This window comes from Canis lupus, chromosome 13 (assembly GCF_011100685.1).
Source record: "Canis lupus familiaris isolate Mischka breed German Shepherd chromosome 13, alternate assembly UU_Cfam_GSD_1.0, whole genome shotgun sequence".
Taxonomy (NCBI): domain Eukaryota; kingdom Metazoa; phylum Chordata; class Mammalia; order Carnivora; family Canidae; genus Canis; species Canis lupus.
In genome coordinates this window covers 30,380,081-30,395,381 of record NC_049234.1, presented here as the reverse complement: position 1 = coordinate 30,395,381, position 15,301 = coordinate 30,380,081, and the positions used below count along the sequence as shown (strand labels likewise).

The 15,301-nt window shown below is 57.1% G+C and overlaps 1 protein-coding gene across 12 annotated transcripts in view; it reads left to right on the top strand.

The window, feature by feature from the left end:
• The window catches only part of ST3GAL1 (ST3 beta-galactoside alpha-2,3-sialyltransferase 1), a 97,254-nt gene extending 89,851 nt beyond the window's left edge, over window positions 1–7,403 (top strand). For all 12 annotated transcript variants that reach the window (XM_038555568.1, XM_038555578.1, XM_038555566.1 and 9 more), the window contains 2 exons: window positions 837–956; window positions 2,962–7,403. In XM_038555568.1, coding sequence (XP_038411496.1) covers window positions 837–956; window positions 2,962–3,135 — 294 coding nt within the window. In that variant the 3' untranslated portion in view covers window positions 3,136–7,403. The remainder of the gene's footprint in view (window positions 1–836; window positions 957–2,961) is intronic.
• The last annotated feature ends 7,898 nt before the right edge of the window (window positions 7,404–15,301 follow it).

The window sequence follows — 15,301 nt, the reverse complement described above, 5'->3', positions numbered from 1 at the left end:
TCCCTGTGCCCCCAGCACCTGCTGTTCACACTGGAGTGCACCGCCTGGGGGAGAAGCCACATGGGAATCCCTGTAGGGCTGAGTGGGTGGAAGGGGGAGCCTCCCAGACGGCAGTCGCTTGAGGCTGGGTTGAGCAATGAACCGTTCACCAAACACCCGCGTGGTCCTCAGCTCCAGTCTCTTCCTGGGGGCTGGCGTCAGGCTTCCTAGACGTGCATGCTCACCCTCTCTTGCCTGAGAAGTCCCCTTCGCTGTCCTCATGGCAGCTGTGAAGGTGGAGGCAAGGGCAGGTCTGATAGCAGACACCTCCCGACATGGCCAGCCTGGCTGTGTGACGCCGGGCCCACGGCTTAGCCTCTCTGAGCTCCGTTTCCTCATCTGTCACACGAGCAGAGGGAAGGCGAGCACATGGGGCCATGTCAGGGCGTGGAGACTGTTCAGGCCCATCGCCGGCAGGACAGGTGTCTCGGTGCATGTGTTTCCTGCAGTGTGACCGGAGCGATCCCGTCCCCACCTCATGCTGTTTCCCGGAACCTCGCTGGCCTGATTTTGGATGTTCCTTGGAAGTCTCCTTCTCAGGGAGCCTCCTCCCCTCCAGTGCTTTCTTGTCTCCTCTGCTTAATTTCTCTCCACGTTTCTGTAGTTGGGTTTTAGCATCCTTTGGCCCCGGGGTCAGGCTACTGCCCGTCCTTCCCACTAGACGTAAGGCCCACGAGTGCAGGGCTCCCGGTTCCGTTCACGGCTCTGTCCCCCGAGGCCCCAGCAGCGGGGGGCACCTGACGGGTGCTTGGCGTCCTGTGCAGTGGCTCACGAAGGCCTCTGTCCTCCCCTCGCAGATCCTCATCTACCACCCGGCCTTCATCAAGTACGTCTTCGACAGCTGGCTGCAGGGCCACGGGCGGTACCCGTCCACCGGCATCCTCTCCGTCATCTTCTCGCTGCACATCTGCGACGAGGTACGCCCCACCCCCTGGGGAACGAGAGCTCCCCCTCCCACCTTTCCAGGAGCGTCACTGAGAGCACCTGCCTTCAGGCTCTCCTCCTTCCTCGCCACGGGCTCCAATGTAGTTCTTCTTCCAGAAGCTCTGATTCCTTCTCTCCCCGCTGGAGCTTGCAGCGCTGCTGTCACAGTGGGTTTCAGGGAGTAGCGCTGTTCTCGGAGGAGCACGTTCTCAGGAGCAAGGGTCCTGGCTCCCTCTGTGCGGGCTCCCGAGGCAGAGGCAGAGCCCGTGGGTGGAAGCTCAGACGTGGAGGGCAGAGTAACGGAGCCGATCGTAATAGGGAGACCTGTGGTTTGAATCTCGGCCTCTTATTAGAATTGTCCCTGGAGGACACCTGGGTGGCTCAGTGGTTGAGCGTCTGCCTTTGGCTCAGGGCGTGATCCTGGGGTCCTGGGATTGAGTCTTGCAGCAGGCTCCCTGCATGGAGCTTGCTTCTCCCTCTGCCTGTGTCTCTGCCTCTCTCTCTGTGTGTGTCATGAATAAGTAAATAAAATCAAAGAGAAAAGAAGAAAGAAAGAAAGAAAGAAAGAAAGAAAAAAAGAAAGAAAGAAAGAGAATGAATCGTCCCTGGAGCTAAATCCCAGCACCCAGACCGTGCCCAGGCCCATGTTCACCAGAATGTCCGAAAGTGGGGACCAGGCACCCAGGGGTTCCGCTCTTCCCCGAGGTGGAGAACCCGTGATTGCCAAGCGTGCTTTGTGTTTTCCTTCGTGGACTGTCCTGACCGTCCACCAGGCCCTGCCCGCATCTCCATCGACGCTGTGGGGTACTTGCTGCAGCCCTGGCCAGAGGAGCGGGAGGGACCACAGCACCCACCCCCCACTTCCTCCTGGACCCTGCGTCCGGCAGCGCGATCAGACGTGCCTTCTGGTCCCATGCAGCCATCCCCGCCCCTGCCCCACCTGGCTCCTGGGTGGAATCCCAGGCAGGGAGGGGGCAGGGGTGGTTTCGTCACCCCCACCCCCACCCCAGCCCCGCTGTGCCATCAAGACCCTGGGTGTCTCTCCCAGAAGCTGCATCTCCTCCTTCTCTCCAGCTGGCTCCCTCAGAAGTGCTACTCCCTCCTCTTCCCTCCTGCTGTGGCCCTGCTGACATTCCTGTCCCTGGCCCTGGGTGGGGCCCCATCTCCAGATCTGCCCAGACAGCGCTTCCTCTCCCTGGAAGGCCCTCGATTATTCCCTCCCGGACGTCTTCCACTCCTGTCCCGAGACCCAGTTCAGATGTCACCTGTGCCCGCAGATCCCTAGATTCCTTCTGGGCCCTGCCCTCCGTGCTATGGGAGGCCTGAGGTTAGCTCCTGTCCCTCACTGGTGCCCTTGGCCAGTCACAAGCTCCAGGTCTGAGACCCTGAGGCTCCCGCGTCCCTGATTTCCCCAGCGCCCACCCAGGGGGCCCTGACGAAGGCCTCCCTGAAGTCTGACGTATGTAGCGCAGTGCCCGGCATCAAGGAAATGCTCAGTAAATGCTTGTCACATGTGGGCAAGGGTCCTGGTCCCTGGAGGCCCCCGGACCACTTGGACATTAGCCTAAGGGAAGGAAAAGAACAGCACCTACCACCTGCCTCCATGTGCTCATTCCCTCTTGGCCCCAGTTTCCAGCTGGGGGACGTGAGGCTCAGAGCAGTGGGCTTGGCACTCGCAGGCTCCAGCAGCAGGTGGCCCTGCCCTCAACCCCGCTCTCCCCGCAGGCCCTGGGGAAGGGGCCCTCCTGCCCAGCACCCTGTGGGCCACCCCTGAGCCGGAGACTTGACTTTGACCTCTCGTGCTTTTGCTCCTCTCAGCCCCTGGGAGACCCAGCAAGGAGCTGGAAGGGTTCACTGGGAGAAGGCTTCATGCGGCTCTTCGGAGGTGGTGTTGACGGAGTTGGGGGTTCCCTGTGGGCGCCCGTCCTTCGAGCTTCTTCCTGTAGCCCTGCTGTCTGGTTCTGACCTTTGCTTTGCCCCCCCCCCCCACACACACAGGTGGACTTGTACGGCTTCGGGGCAGACAGTAAGGGGAACTGGCATCACTACTGGGAGAACAATCCATCGGCGGGGGCTTTCCGCAAGACCGGGGTGCACGACGGAGACTTTGAGTCCAACGTGACGGCCACCTTGGCGTCCATCAATAAGATCCGGATATTTAAGGGGAGATGACGCTGCCGAGGAGCACCGGAGCCCGCCTCTTTGGCCAGCCCCAGCCTCTGCTGGAGCCGATCTGTGCTGGGGGCTTTGAGGGCCAGCCTCGGGGGCGTGTTCAGGTGCCCCTCGTGCCCCCTCGCACCCCGACATTTGGCAGCATCGACTCAGCAAGGCCCCAGAGCCCCGCTGGGTCTGCAGAGCGAGTGTCAGAACTGGTCTTGGATGGGGACACCCCCCCTCCACCTCCCTGCACCGCCACTGCTGTCCTGGAGCAGGGGGCAGGTGGGGAGACGCGGGAGGAGGTCCGGTCTCCAAACGCTCAAGTCATTTCGGCTTTGGGGGGCAGATGGGGAGATATCGAAGACTCTGTGTTCTAAAGTGAAGGACACTGGCCCTGGGCAGAGGGGTCCCGGGCTGACTCTCTGACTCTGATGCTTGCTGGGTGAGGACGACCTCGGGACAGAGCCACATCGGGCCACGTGGACGCTGGGGGTGAGAAGGCACCTTCCTCTGCACGATGCCCGGCCCCTCCCTCACCGCCTCTGCGGTCTTCCCGAAGCTCCTCCGTGGCGGCCAGGAGAGGCGCCCTGCGCCGAGGGTCCTCACAGACGCTTGGCCAAGTGTTTCAGACTCCAGCAGGTGTCTTCTTCGCAAGCTGAGGCTCCCTTGAGTGATCGATCTTTGTGGCCATAAATGATGGCTGAGAGCAGATCTGACTACTTCCACGTGCCTTTGTGTCTGGGGGAGAGCTGTGCGCATTGGCTGAAATAAGGCAAAAGCCTTAACTCGGGAGTGGGGAGCTCCCCCCTCTCCCCGCCCCCAGCAATGCCACCCCCTTGCTCTGGAGCTGGGTAACATCTTTACTAGTTTCCTGAGGCGGTGCCGGAGCTGGAATGAAGCTAGGATGATGCTCAACGGCGTCCAGAGGTGCGTCAGCCGCGGCACGTCATTCTTAGGTTCACAGACTGATGGATTTGGGGCCCGTGACCTTCCAAGGCCACACACAGAACCTCCACCAGCCAGCACTTTGCCCCAGGAGCCCACCCTCCAGGCCAAGTCCCTCCGGGCCACCTGCACAGTGTCCTGGGGTTTGTGGGGCCATCCCAGGAACATGACCCTCGGAGCGGGAGAAGACATACCTCATCCTCTCACTTCTGGGCTGCTCTGATTCCTCCTCATGATTATTTATTGATTTTTTTTTAATTCAGCTGACATTGCGTGCACTTTGTGGCTCCGTGGCTGGTCCTGATGTTTTAATTAAGCTTGCTCTCGCTTCACCTGGCAGCCGGGGCATGGGGGGCTTAAGTCAAGGTTTGCAGGAGTCCTCAGACTTGGGAGGGGGATGCATATCTAGGGCTTGGGGGCTCGTCGGTGGGCAAATGCCAGGGTTTCAGGTTGGTAGGTTCTCCGAGTGCTCTGTACCTCCTTCCCCTCAGCTCTGCCTCCCTTCTCCATCATTGTGGGTTGGGATCATTCTCAGGCTAAGAATCTGCAAAACCCAGTGAGACGGCCTTGGGGCCAGGTGGGGAGTGGAGTCACACAGGCAGGGCAGCGATGGTTGGCTCCGGTTGCTGACACTGAATCAGAAAATCCACGTTTCCTATTGAGAGCATTTCCTAACAGGCCACTGCTACTTCGAGGAGGTGTGACAGTGTCCTGGCTGTCACGGGGGCCCGTCTCCTGTGCTCCTTGCAGCAGCACTCCGGCAAGTTCTGCTCTCCTGGCTTCAGTCTCTGCCTCTGCAAACGGAGAGGGAGGCATTTGGGGAGCTCAGGGGGCCACAGGTGGTTTCAGGGGTTTCACAAGTGTCCCCAGAGAGAGCACACCACGCCCGTGTTTTACCCCAAGCCTGTGTGTATGAGCATATATTCCTGGGGAGCGGTGCCGTAGCGTTCATTCAATTGTCAGAGGTTCAGAACCCAGACAATGGTTTACAAAAACACGAAACGACAGCAAGCAAACAAAAACCCGTTCGAGCTTTAAAATCCTCCAACACTTAGACTCTCTTGACCCCTAAAGGCTCATAAATCACTACGAGGTCAGCAAGCTGATCATAAATCCCAAAGACTATATAGCAGGCATCTGTGGGTTGGCTGATGAATCCGCTGAGAGAAGTGGGTGCGGAGCGGCCTCCGAGCTCCTCCCCGAGTCCTGGAAGAGCCGAGTCCAGTCAGAGCTGATGGGTCCAGAGCGCTCAGCCTGCGTCGGGGCTGTGCTGAGTCAGGACAGGTCCCCAGAGTAAGGAGGGGGGGGTCTCTCTCCCTCCCCACCCCACTGGGCCGTCCAGGCTGTTGAGAGGACTTCCCACCTGCCTTCCCATGTAACACTTGAGAAAAGCGAGGCCCTGGAGAAGGGAAGTGGCTTGCAAAGTGAACCCGTGGTGCTGGACAACGCAAGTCAGACCCTTTGAGCAAAGATAGAGCACGATTGCTACATGTTGAACACACCTCGAGGTGGGCTTTCCCAGCCGGCTTCCATCCAGCCTCCCCAAGGACTGTGACCAGGCACAGGTGGGCTCCTCAGGCTGCACGTGGTGGCCCCCACAAGCTCCGGTGTCTGCCTTTTCCCCCCATCCCTCCAGTGAGGGAGACACCCTTGCTCTTCCCTCAGCCCCAGCAAACTTGTCTTTGTGTTCGTTGGCTTAGCAAAGGGGTCTGACCCGAATGCACCGACGGGCTTCAGCCCCCTGGCATCCTGTACCTGGGGTAAGGGTGGCTGAGAATCCGACCAGAGTATTTCCCCCAGAGCTCGTGGCTGTGGGCAGGATAACGAGAACCACCCGCCCCCCCCACTCGGAGGAGGCTCCTGAATGCCCACCCCAGTGTTGGGCTCCCAGCCTAGGGCCCTGCTTGCTCCTCAAGCACAGAGCTCCCTTGGAGGCCAGTCCTGGACCCCTGGGCAGGGAGCAGAGGCATCCCTGCCTCTCTCAGTGCTGAGCCCGAAGCCAGGAAGACCAGGGCCGAGGAGGGAGAGAGAGATTTTAAGCACCCTCCCCGGCCCTGGGGAGCCAGGAGCTGGAGTCACCTGCCGCAAATGCAAGGCCTGGTTCCACGTGCCCCCCTCCGCCCCTGTCCTCACCCCCTTGTTAGGGTGGGTTTGTAGCGTCTGGCTCCCAGAGCCATCAGGCAAAAAAGAAAGTTCTTAAAGAGATGCTTTTAGGGGCCTGTGCTTAGTGGGAGAAGCCAGATTCAAGAAAATGGGACTTAAAACGGGGAAGCCAGACGAGAAGGTGGGGGGGGGGGTTGTCCGGGTGTGATTCTTACAAGTGCTGAGGCCAGAAGGACGGACCCTCTCCAGGTCCAGAGTAGAGTGGAGTCAACGGGGAATATTTAGGACTGTGATGTTTGCAGTAATGGTCCTCTTCAAGGCAGCCTGGACACAAAGCAAAATCGGAAACAGAAAAGAACTCACCGTCCCTTGCGTGGGTAGGACCAAAACAGCTTTCTCCAGGGAGGCGCAAGCCCTGAGTGGCCGCCGTCTGGCCAAAGCCGGCCTCGTGCCATCGGGAACCGGCCACCGCCCATGCCCCTCCGGAGAGCTCGGGGTCGTCATCGTGTCCACCACGGGCATCTGGTCGGAAGCAAACGTTCCCACAGGCCACTGGCTGGTCATCGTCCCCTGTGGTCTGGGCTGACCGGTTTGAGACCAAGTCCGCTGCCTTGCTCCGGCCTGTCCTGAAGACACCAGCGCCCTGGCCTGTGGGGTGCCCCGTGATGCCTCCATGCAGGGAAGAGCAGGGGACCAGGGAGGAAGAGCAGAGACAGGTGAAGCGACAGTCCCCGCGTCCCAGCCTCAGCATTCGCATCCTCTTGGCCCCTACTTTTCCTCTCCGCCCAGCAGACATCTGCCCTGCCCTTGCCCTTGACCCCATTGCTGCGCTTCCCTCAAGGACGGGCCTGGCCTTGGTGGCCACCTGCGGACAGCCCTGCGCCCGACGCCCGCTTCACCCCGGGGCCCGGGTCTGGAGGGGCCGCCCCCAGGACGAACGCGGCTGCCCCACGGGGCCGGCCCCTCACCGGCTTCGCGTCCAAGCCAAAGTTTCTCGAGCACTTTTTTGTTCTTTGCAATCATGTTGGGTTCATTGTTGGTGTTTTAAAATTTTGCTTCCCTCTCCCTCTGGCCTCGCTCCTGTGTGTGTTTTGTAGCCGAGCGCTAACCTGGATGCTTTTTTGAATGACCTTTGCAAGAGCCTGCCTTCCTCGGCCTCTGCTCTGTTTTATTTATTGTTGAATATTTCCAATGATCCAAATCAAAGTGAATTAAAACAAAGCTATTTTATCGTTCGGGGATGGTCGTCCTGTTTCTGCGTCATCCGGTCAGGGGTTGTTCTCCGTCCTGCAAGAGGCCCAGCGGCTCCTTGGTCTAGGGTCGTCCCCGACCAAGTGCCCAGGGGTTCAGAGCATGAGCCTCTCAAATGCCACTGTGCCTCTCGCTGCTGTGTGACAGTGATGAGTCACCTAGCCTCTCTGAATCTCAGCTGCCCCCTCTGTTGAATGGACATGACCATACTGGCCGTCAGAGGGGGTGTGACCTCTGTGCCAGCTGCTCCAAGCATCTGCTGAGTGACACAGCCTTGGCCAGGGCCCCATGCGGGCCTAATGAGGGTTCATTCTTTTCCCGATGAATGGGTACATCTGCGGATGCATCCAAGTTTGATCCAGAGTCGGCCCAAGTCTTGTTGTGAACAGATCCAGAAATCCAGGATTGGGGTTCTGTAATGCAAAACTGGCGTCAGCCGTAGTAGCTCCCAATCTGCGTGGCACGTCACAGTTGGCACAAGGCCTCCCTGGGCACGATCCTGAGTTCTCCAAGCAGCCCTGTGGGGCTGGTGAGCGGTTGCCAGGTTTCCACGTGGGCAAAGCCAGATGGGATTAGAGGTGGGCTTCAAAGCAAGCAGACCGAGGGCTCCCTGTCTGTCACTCTGTAGCCCCCCACAAGGACGTCTCCCAGGTTCATTTGGGAAGTTTTGCGGAGACCCTCTGAAGGCAGCGTCGGAGCAGAAGGGCACAGAGAGGAACGCAGGCGGCCTGACTCCAGGGCCTTCTTATTAGCTGTGTGAGTTCGAACAAGGTCCTTAACCTCTCTGTGCCTGAGCTCCTTGTGGGTAAAGCCGGGGTGCCGGGGTACCTACCTTAGAAACCTGCTTGAGGATTCAATGAGTTACACACCGAAGGCTAAGAAACACGTGCCCCTGAAGCCTCCGATAGATGCTTCCTGTTATGAAATCAAGGTCGTGCGTGGAGAAGGACATGCCAGCCAGACTGTGAGCCCCCCTCCCTGGGCACCCAGGCTGATTTGCCCCCTCCCCTTCCTTCTTGCACCTCTTCCCAGGCTCCTGCAGCCACTGCTGGGGGCTCTGATCACCCTTGATTCCTTTCCAAGTGGCTTCTCCAACTCTTAGCATTCCCCTTCCTTATTCCCCCATCACTCTGTTATCCTCACCCCATCAGGGCTGCTGTGCTCTCTGGGGCGGGGAGTATTGTTAACACGGCCCCCCCCCCCTTCCCCATTTAGAGACCCAGCTTCTAACAAGTTCCTTCCTGGGAGAGCTCAGGTTCCAGCTGCAATGTGGGAAAGCAGCCACCAGGTGGTGACACATGCAGGCAGGACCCATCCGTATTGCTCAGCCAGCGGGGAGCTCATTCCCCACCCGCTTTCCAGGCGGGAAGGAGGCCAGGGAAGGGAATGGAATTAGTCAAAACCCTCCACAGAGAGCCCTGAGGACCTAAGGACATTTCTTGAGGACCCCCCTGGCACCTGCCCAGACACAGAGGCAAGAGCTGGAGCCCCCTCCATGCTATGCATCCCCCCTAAAGAAAACCTTCTTTAACCTTCTTCTTCTGTCACTAAAGAAACCTTCCGTATGTTAGATCACATCCCCTCCCAAGAGAAGAGGTTGTATGAGGCCCGGGACCCCTGTACGCTGGTGGAAACCTAGACTGAGTCAAGGGTCCCTCTGTGCTGCTGGGGAAGGACCTGCCTCTCTGCCTCTACTTTTTTTTTTTTTTTTTTAATTTATTCATGAGAGACACAAAGAGAGAGGCAGAGTCACAGGCAGAGAGAGAAGCAGGCTCCCTGCAGGAAACCCAATGTGGGACTCGATCCCAGGACCCTGGGAATCACACCCTGAGCCGAAGGCAAATGCTCAACCACTGAGCCACCCAGGTGTCCCTCTGCTTCTACTTTGTTCACTGACTCAAAACCTACCAAGTAGAGGCACCTCCGGGGCGCAGGTCCTGACACCCCTACGTCACAATATCCATCTGTAGGATGATGCCAATGTGTTCAAGTGCTCTTGTGGCTCTGCTCCCTCTAAGGCCTGCCCTGGACATGCCCAAGCCCTGGAGCCCCATAGAACAAGGTAAAGCCCTCTTGGTCACCTTCAGCTGAAACACTGGGTTCTCACAGGATGGGTGAATCCCAGGAAACTGCTTCTCAGAAATGCTGGCCACCCACCACACCTAACGTGCTATGAACACACGGAATGATTCAGAGACTGTCTGTGTTCAACTCCGACCCACTGCTGTGGACTGAATTGTGTTCCCTGGAGTCATATATTGAAACCCTAACCCCCCAGTGTGATTCTACTTGGAAGGGGGCCTTTGGGAGGTGATCCGGTTTAGAGCAGGTCATGAGGATAGAGGCCCATGAAGAGATCAGTGGCCTTGTAAGAAGAGACAACAGAAACTGTCCTTCTCCATCACCACCACCACCAGCAGCATCATCACAACCACCACCTTCATCTCCACCACCACCACCTTCATCACCACCACCACCACCATCACCACCATCATCACAACCACCACCATCATCACAACCACCACCATCATCACAACCACCACCTTCATCACCACCACCATCACCACCATCACCACCATCATCACAACTATCACCTTCATCACAACCACCACCTTCATCATCACCACCACCTTCATCACAACCACCACCTTCATCACCACCACTACCACAACCACCATCACCACCATCACCATCACCACCACCATCACCATCACCACCACCACCATGTGAACACAGCAACAAAGGAGCTCAGGATGCCACACCCTGTTGGCTCTGGAAAGTACAGTGGTCCCCAACATCTCTAGTTTCTGGGCCTCTAAGGGGCTTATTCCAGACTGGTCTGCCTGTTGCAGACAGGAGGCCACATCCAGGGATAGAAAAGTCGATTCAACTGGGTGAGATAAGCAAGAGCCAACTGGATCTTTTGCTGCAATTCTAAGTCACATCCTCAGATTCAGCCTGACCCAAACTACAAGTGACAACAGGCTCTCAAATCAATCTCTCTGTTAGCTCAGAGCTTGTTACAGAAAGGCAGGATTGTGGCCCTAAGACTCCCACCACTTGGACACAGAGACATGGACCCTGCCAGGTTAGAGACCATGGGGGCTGCGGGTCTGGATGAGAAATTGCAGGAAGTGAGCAGGCACAGTCTTAGGAGGCAGGGACAGCACAAGGAGGGTTAGAAACAGTGAGCAGAGAGGCCACAGTTCCCCGGGGAGGTGTAGTGCCCCCGAGGCCAAGATGACTTTAGGGAGAAATGAGGCATGAGGTGGCCTTCAGGATGGAGCAGTACCAGGTGATGGAGAGGCTGAAGGTGGAGGGAGGAAGTGGGGGGAGAGTAGAGGTCCAGGCCCATGGGGGCAGGTTCTATATATGAGCTCTACAGGGACACTAAAGTCACTGGAGTAGAGGCACAAATTGGGTAGAAACACACAACGAATTTGCGAAGTCCACCAGGAATGAGGGAAAGTAGGCAGCAAGATGGCAGGTGCCAGGGCACAGACAAAAGGGCAATGGGGTAGCCCAATGGCAGGTGCAGCTAGAGAAAGGTCTGGCGACAATGAGGGGGTGGGGAATAAAGTCCAGAAACATCAGTGTGGACCCCTAAGGGCATGGTCCTCACCCTGGATGCTGCTGCTGGGAGCCAGAGAAAAGCAACCAGAGGCTGGGATGCTCACAGTGTCCTCAGGACCCTCAGGCATGCCTCCCGTGTCAGGGCAGTGAGCCTCCCTCTTGACAGGGCCGGGGAGCTCCCCGCCTGTGCCTGGTACGCTTCCTGGAGCACAGAAGACCAAAGCCAGGGGCTGTGAGTGCTATCACCTGAGAACATCTTTTCTCAGGCCTTCCAGAAGGGGTGCCTACTGGTTGTATGAACTATTGCTGCAGAAAGCAGAGTGCCCTGAGGGCGTCTGCAGAGCCACCCAGGTCCAGGTCCCCCTTCCTGTGGCTACTCATGACACCTGAGAACTCCTCCCTCTCCATGTTTTCTAACCTTTGGACTGGCTTTGCTGAACCTTTATCCAAAACAGAGCGCTCTGCCTGGTGGGTGTAGACCTGCAGATGGCTGGAAGCTTTCTCCCCACTGGAGGCGCCCCCATGAAGAAGGCTGAGTTGGATCACGGTCCCCCACATGCCCTGAGAGTCCTAGACCTGGATCCAGACATGGAGCTTCTCTGCAAAGTGGAAAACGATTCCTAACTGGTCCGCCTCATGGGATAGTGGGCAAAACCAATATACTTTAGGCTTACATACATTTCATTTGATAAATACTCGCCAAGGGCCCCCGGAGGCTGGGGCTTGGCCAGACAAGTTCTCTGCCATCAGAAGACCACAGACCGGGGATCCCTGGGTGGCGCAGCGGTTTGGCGCCTGCCTTTGGCCCAGGGCACGATCCTGGAGACCCGGGATCGAATCTCACATCGGGCTCCCGGTGCATGGAGCCCGCTTCTCCCTCTGCCTGTGTCTCTGCCTCTCTCTCTCTCTCTCTCTCTCTCTCTCTCTGTGACTATCATAAATAAAAAAAAAAAAAAAAAAAAAATTTAAAAATTAAAAAAAAAAAAGAAGACCACAGACCAAGGGGGCCGGGTAGAGACAGGCAGGTAGTCAGAGAGCGACAAGACCAGGAAAAGTGGGCGATGGTTCGCGATGACCACGCTTCCCTTGGCACGCTGTTCAACACGGGCTCAGTGCTTTGCCTCCATTCATCTCATTCAGTCCTGCAACAATCCCTCCAAGAAGCACAATACCCCACTGGAGGAGAATTTAACCAGGAAGCTTAGACTCTAGGGGGTGTGGTCACTTGCCAGCAAGGAAGGGGTGTACACAGGACCTCAAAAGCCAGGTATTGAGTTCCCGGGTCCTGGCTGAGAATGAGAAGCCTCAGCTTCCCACAAGAGCGTGGGGCCAAGGCACTATCAGCTTTGCTCCAGACTCAAGCACTTGGAAGATGAGCCCCCGCCCCCCAAGGGCTAGTAGGGCACGGCCTGTCCTGGGAAACCCTTTCTGACCTTGGCCTAGAGTGCTGACCGGGCCACCTCGCAACGCTGGCCACCAGAGGGCACAACGGACCTGCCTTCCTTTCCACCAGAATTTTTTCCATCAGGGTTTGGTTGGGCCCCAGAGAGCAGATGAAAACAGCAGGAGAAAACACACACCCGTGTGTACAAGGTCAGAACTTAAAACAAACCACTTGGCATTACGTTTCAGTTCCACCCCCACCCCCCAGATAAGGAGACTGGTATCTCTGCACTCAGCCAGGAGATGTGGGTCAAGAGGAAAAGCCTTGGCCCAGCTGGACAAGGCCAAAACCCCCAGCGAGCGTGGAGAAGCTGAGAAGCTCTCTTGAGCTCCCTGCACGCATGGCCGGCCTGTGCCCGCGGCCCTCCAGGTCTCGGACTCTTGCTGCCTTCCCGCCGCGGCCCTGCTCTGTGACTCATTAGCTTTGTAAGACTGGGGCGGGGGTGGGGAGGGGACCTGATATCTGGGAACCTTAGTTTCTTAACCTGTAAAATGGGCTTCGAGTGATAGAGTCTCCATAAGTCCTTTCTGTTTGCCCGACACGGATCGTGCGCTTCCTCGCTGAGTTCTCCCAACGGCCTCATGAGAACGACAACGGTACCATCCTGGTGCAGCTCAGAGCCCGGCCTCACCTCCTTCTGGAGCCCACGGGCGACAGGACCTGGAAACCCAGGATCAAGGGATGGCGGTCGAGTTTAGCAAACATTGAATCCGCCTCACAGAGCGGCCAGAGGAGATGGGCTATGTGCTTCCATCGTGGCCTGGCCTGATCAGGGGAGGGGTGGGCAGCATTCAGGTGATCCTGATCCTGATCCCGTCTGAGACCTCCAGCCGGCCGGGCCACGCTGGCCTGAGCGCAGAGGATGGGCAGGAGGGTTCCAGCTGAGAAGAGGGCCAGACGCTGCATTCGCCAGCTGCCTCCCTGTGCATGAGACTTCAGTCTGGGCCCTGCCTGGGATCCAGATGTCCCCAGACAGCCTGGGGGTAGGGACCATATTTATTCATCCATCTGCATTTGTTGAGTGTTGAGCACCGTGGCAGCCGTGGGAGGACATTCCTTTACTTTCCTGATGTAACCGTCTTGTTTTTCTGGTGCAGATGGTCAAGCCAGCCGTCAGAAGACAGTGTGACGTGTGGCTCCAGAAATGCAGAGTTCCACTCATTTTTTCTCTTTTCCCCTTTATTCCCTTTCACTATCAGAGAGGGAGACAGAACATGAGAGACTCCTAACTCTGGGAAACGAACAAGGGGTGGTGGAAGGGGAGGAGGGCGGGGGGATGGGGTGACTGGATGACGGGCACTGAGGGGGTCACTTGATGGGATGAGCACTGGGTGTTATTCTGTATGTTGGCAAATTGAACTCCAATAAAAAAAACAAAATAAATTAATTTTTTAAAAAAGAAGTTTTAAATTTTGAAACAAAAAAAAAAAAAAAGAAGAAGAAATGCAGAGTTGCATGGAGCACAGGGTCTGAGCTTGTCTAGAGAGATCAAGGGAGACTTCCCGGAGGAAAAGGCCACTGGGATGAGACATTGGGTGCGAGGATGGTGACCCATGCAAGGAAAGGGTGGGAGGGGGTGCTGGGCAGAGGGAAGAGCACGTGCAAAGTCCCTGAGGTGAGAGAGTGTGTAGCACAGTCACAAAGCTGGAAGGTGCCCAGTGACACTGAGACAGGGAGGCAGGAGCAAGAGCTGGGGAGTGGGGCTGCAGGATCGTGTTACCTTGGGAATTTGTGGGGAACTGGGCTTTATCCTCAGGAAAATGCAGAGCACCGAAGGCTACAGACCAGAGTGAGTGGGGAAATCTAAAGTGCCATCACCCAAAGAACACTTGGTGTGATGGTTGAACATATATTTACATAAAATGCATAAGGTGTTTCACATCCTTGCTCCCGTGGAGCAAAACCCAGCCAGGAACAGGTGTGCAAACTCGAGCTGACAAAGTAAAATACTTGGCAGGGACACAACACCCAGTGAGTCAGAGACAGACTGGGCAGGACTTGGGGCTGCAGAGCCCAGCGGCATCCACTCTGCACGCCCCAGCTCTGCACGCAGCCCCACTACTGTCAGGGCTGGGGGGGAAGGGGGCGTCTCCCCCACAGGGACGCGAGCTGCTCGTCACTGGGCCCACCCTGCCTTTCCACAAGTGAGCGCAGAGCCTGGCCCAGGGGGGCACGATGCATGTGTGTGTGAGGAATCGGAGAGGTTTGCATGGCAGGAATCTGTGATGGTAAGGCCCAGGTCCCCACTGCTGGGGCTTGCTCCTGGCCAAGACTCGGTCAGGGCTTTGCTGCACCCCCAGGCTCAGAGGTCCACTCGGAGGATGACCAGCTCCATTATTCCGCAAAGGAACAGTTTGCAATGCTCCTCTGCGAACCATCCAGGCGTCCCAAAGGAGTTGAAAACTTCTGAAAGTTATGATTGGCATCTCTTACTGAAGTCTAAAGTCATTTCTCTATCTCTGTGGAGAGAGGGGGTAAGGGAGAGAGAGAGGAAAAAAAAGAAGGAAAAGAGGAAGATGAAAGAGGAGGAGGAGGGGGAGGACGAGGAAGAGAAGGAGGAGGAAGAATGAACAGGAGGGAAAAAAGGAGAGGGAAAGAGCGAGGCCGATGAGGCAATGCTGAAGCTACCAACACAGAACATTTTTCTTTTAAATTATTTCTAACCAGTACTAAAAATCAATTCTTTAAAAAAAAAAAAGGGGGGGGGGATGCCTGGGTGGCGCAGCGGTTTGGCGCCTGCCTTTGGCCCAGGGCGCGATCCTGGAGACCAGGGATCGAATCCCACGTCGGGCTCCCGGTGCATGGAGCCTGCTTCTCCCTCTGCCTGTGTCTCTGCCTCTCTCAATCTCTGTGTGACTATCATAA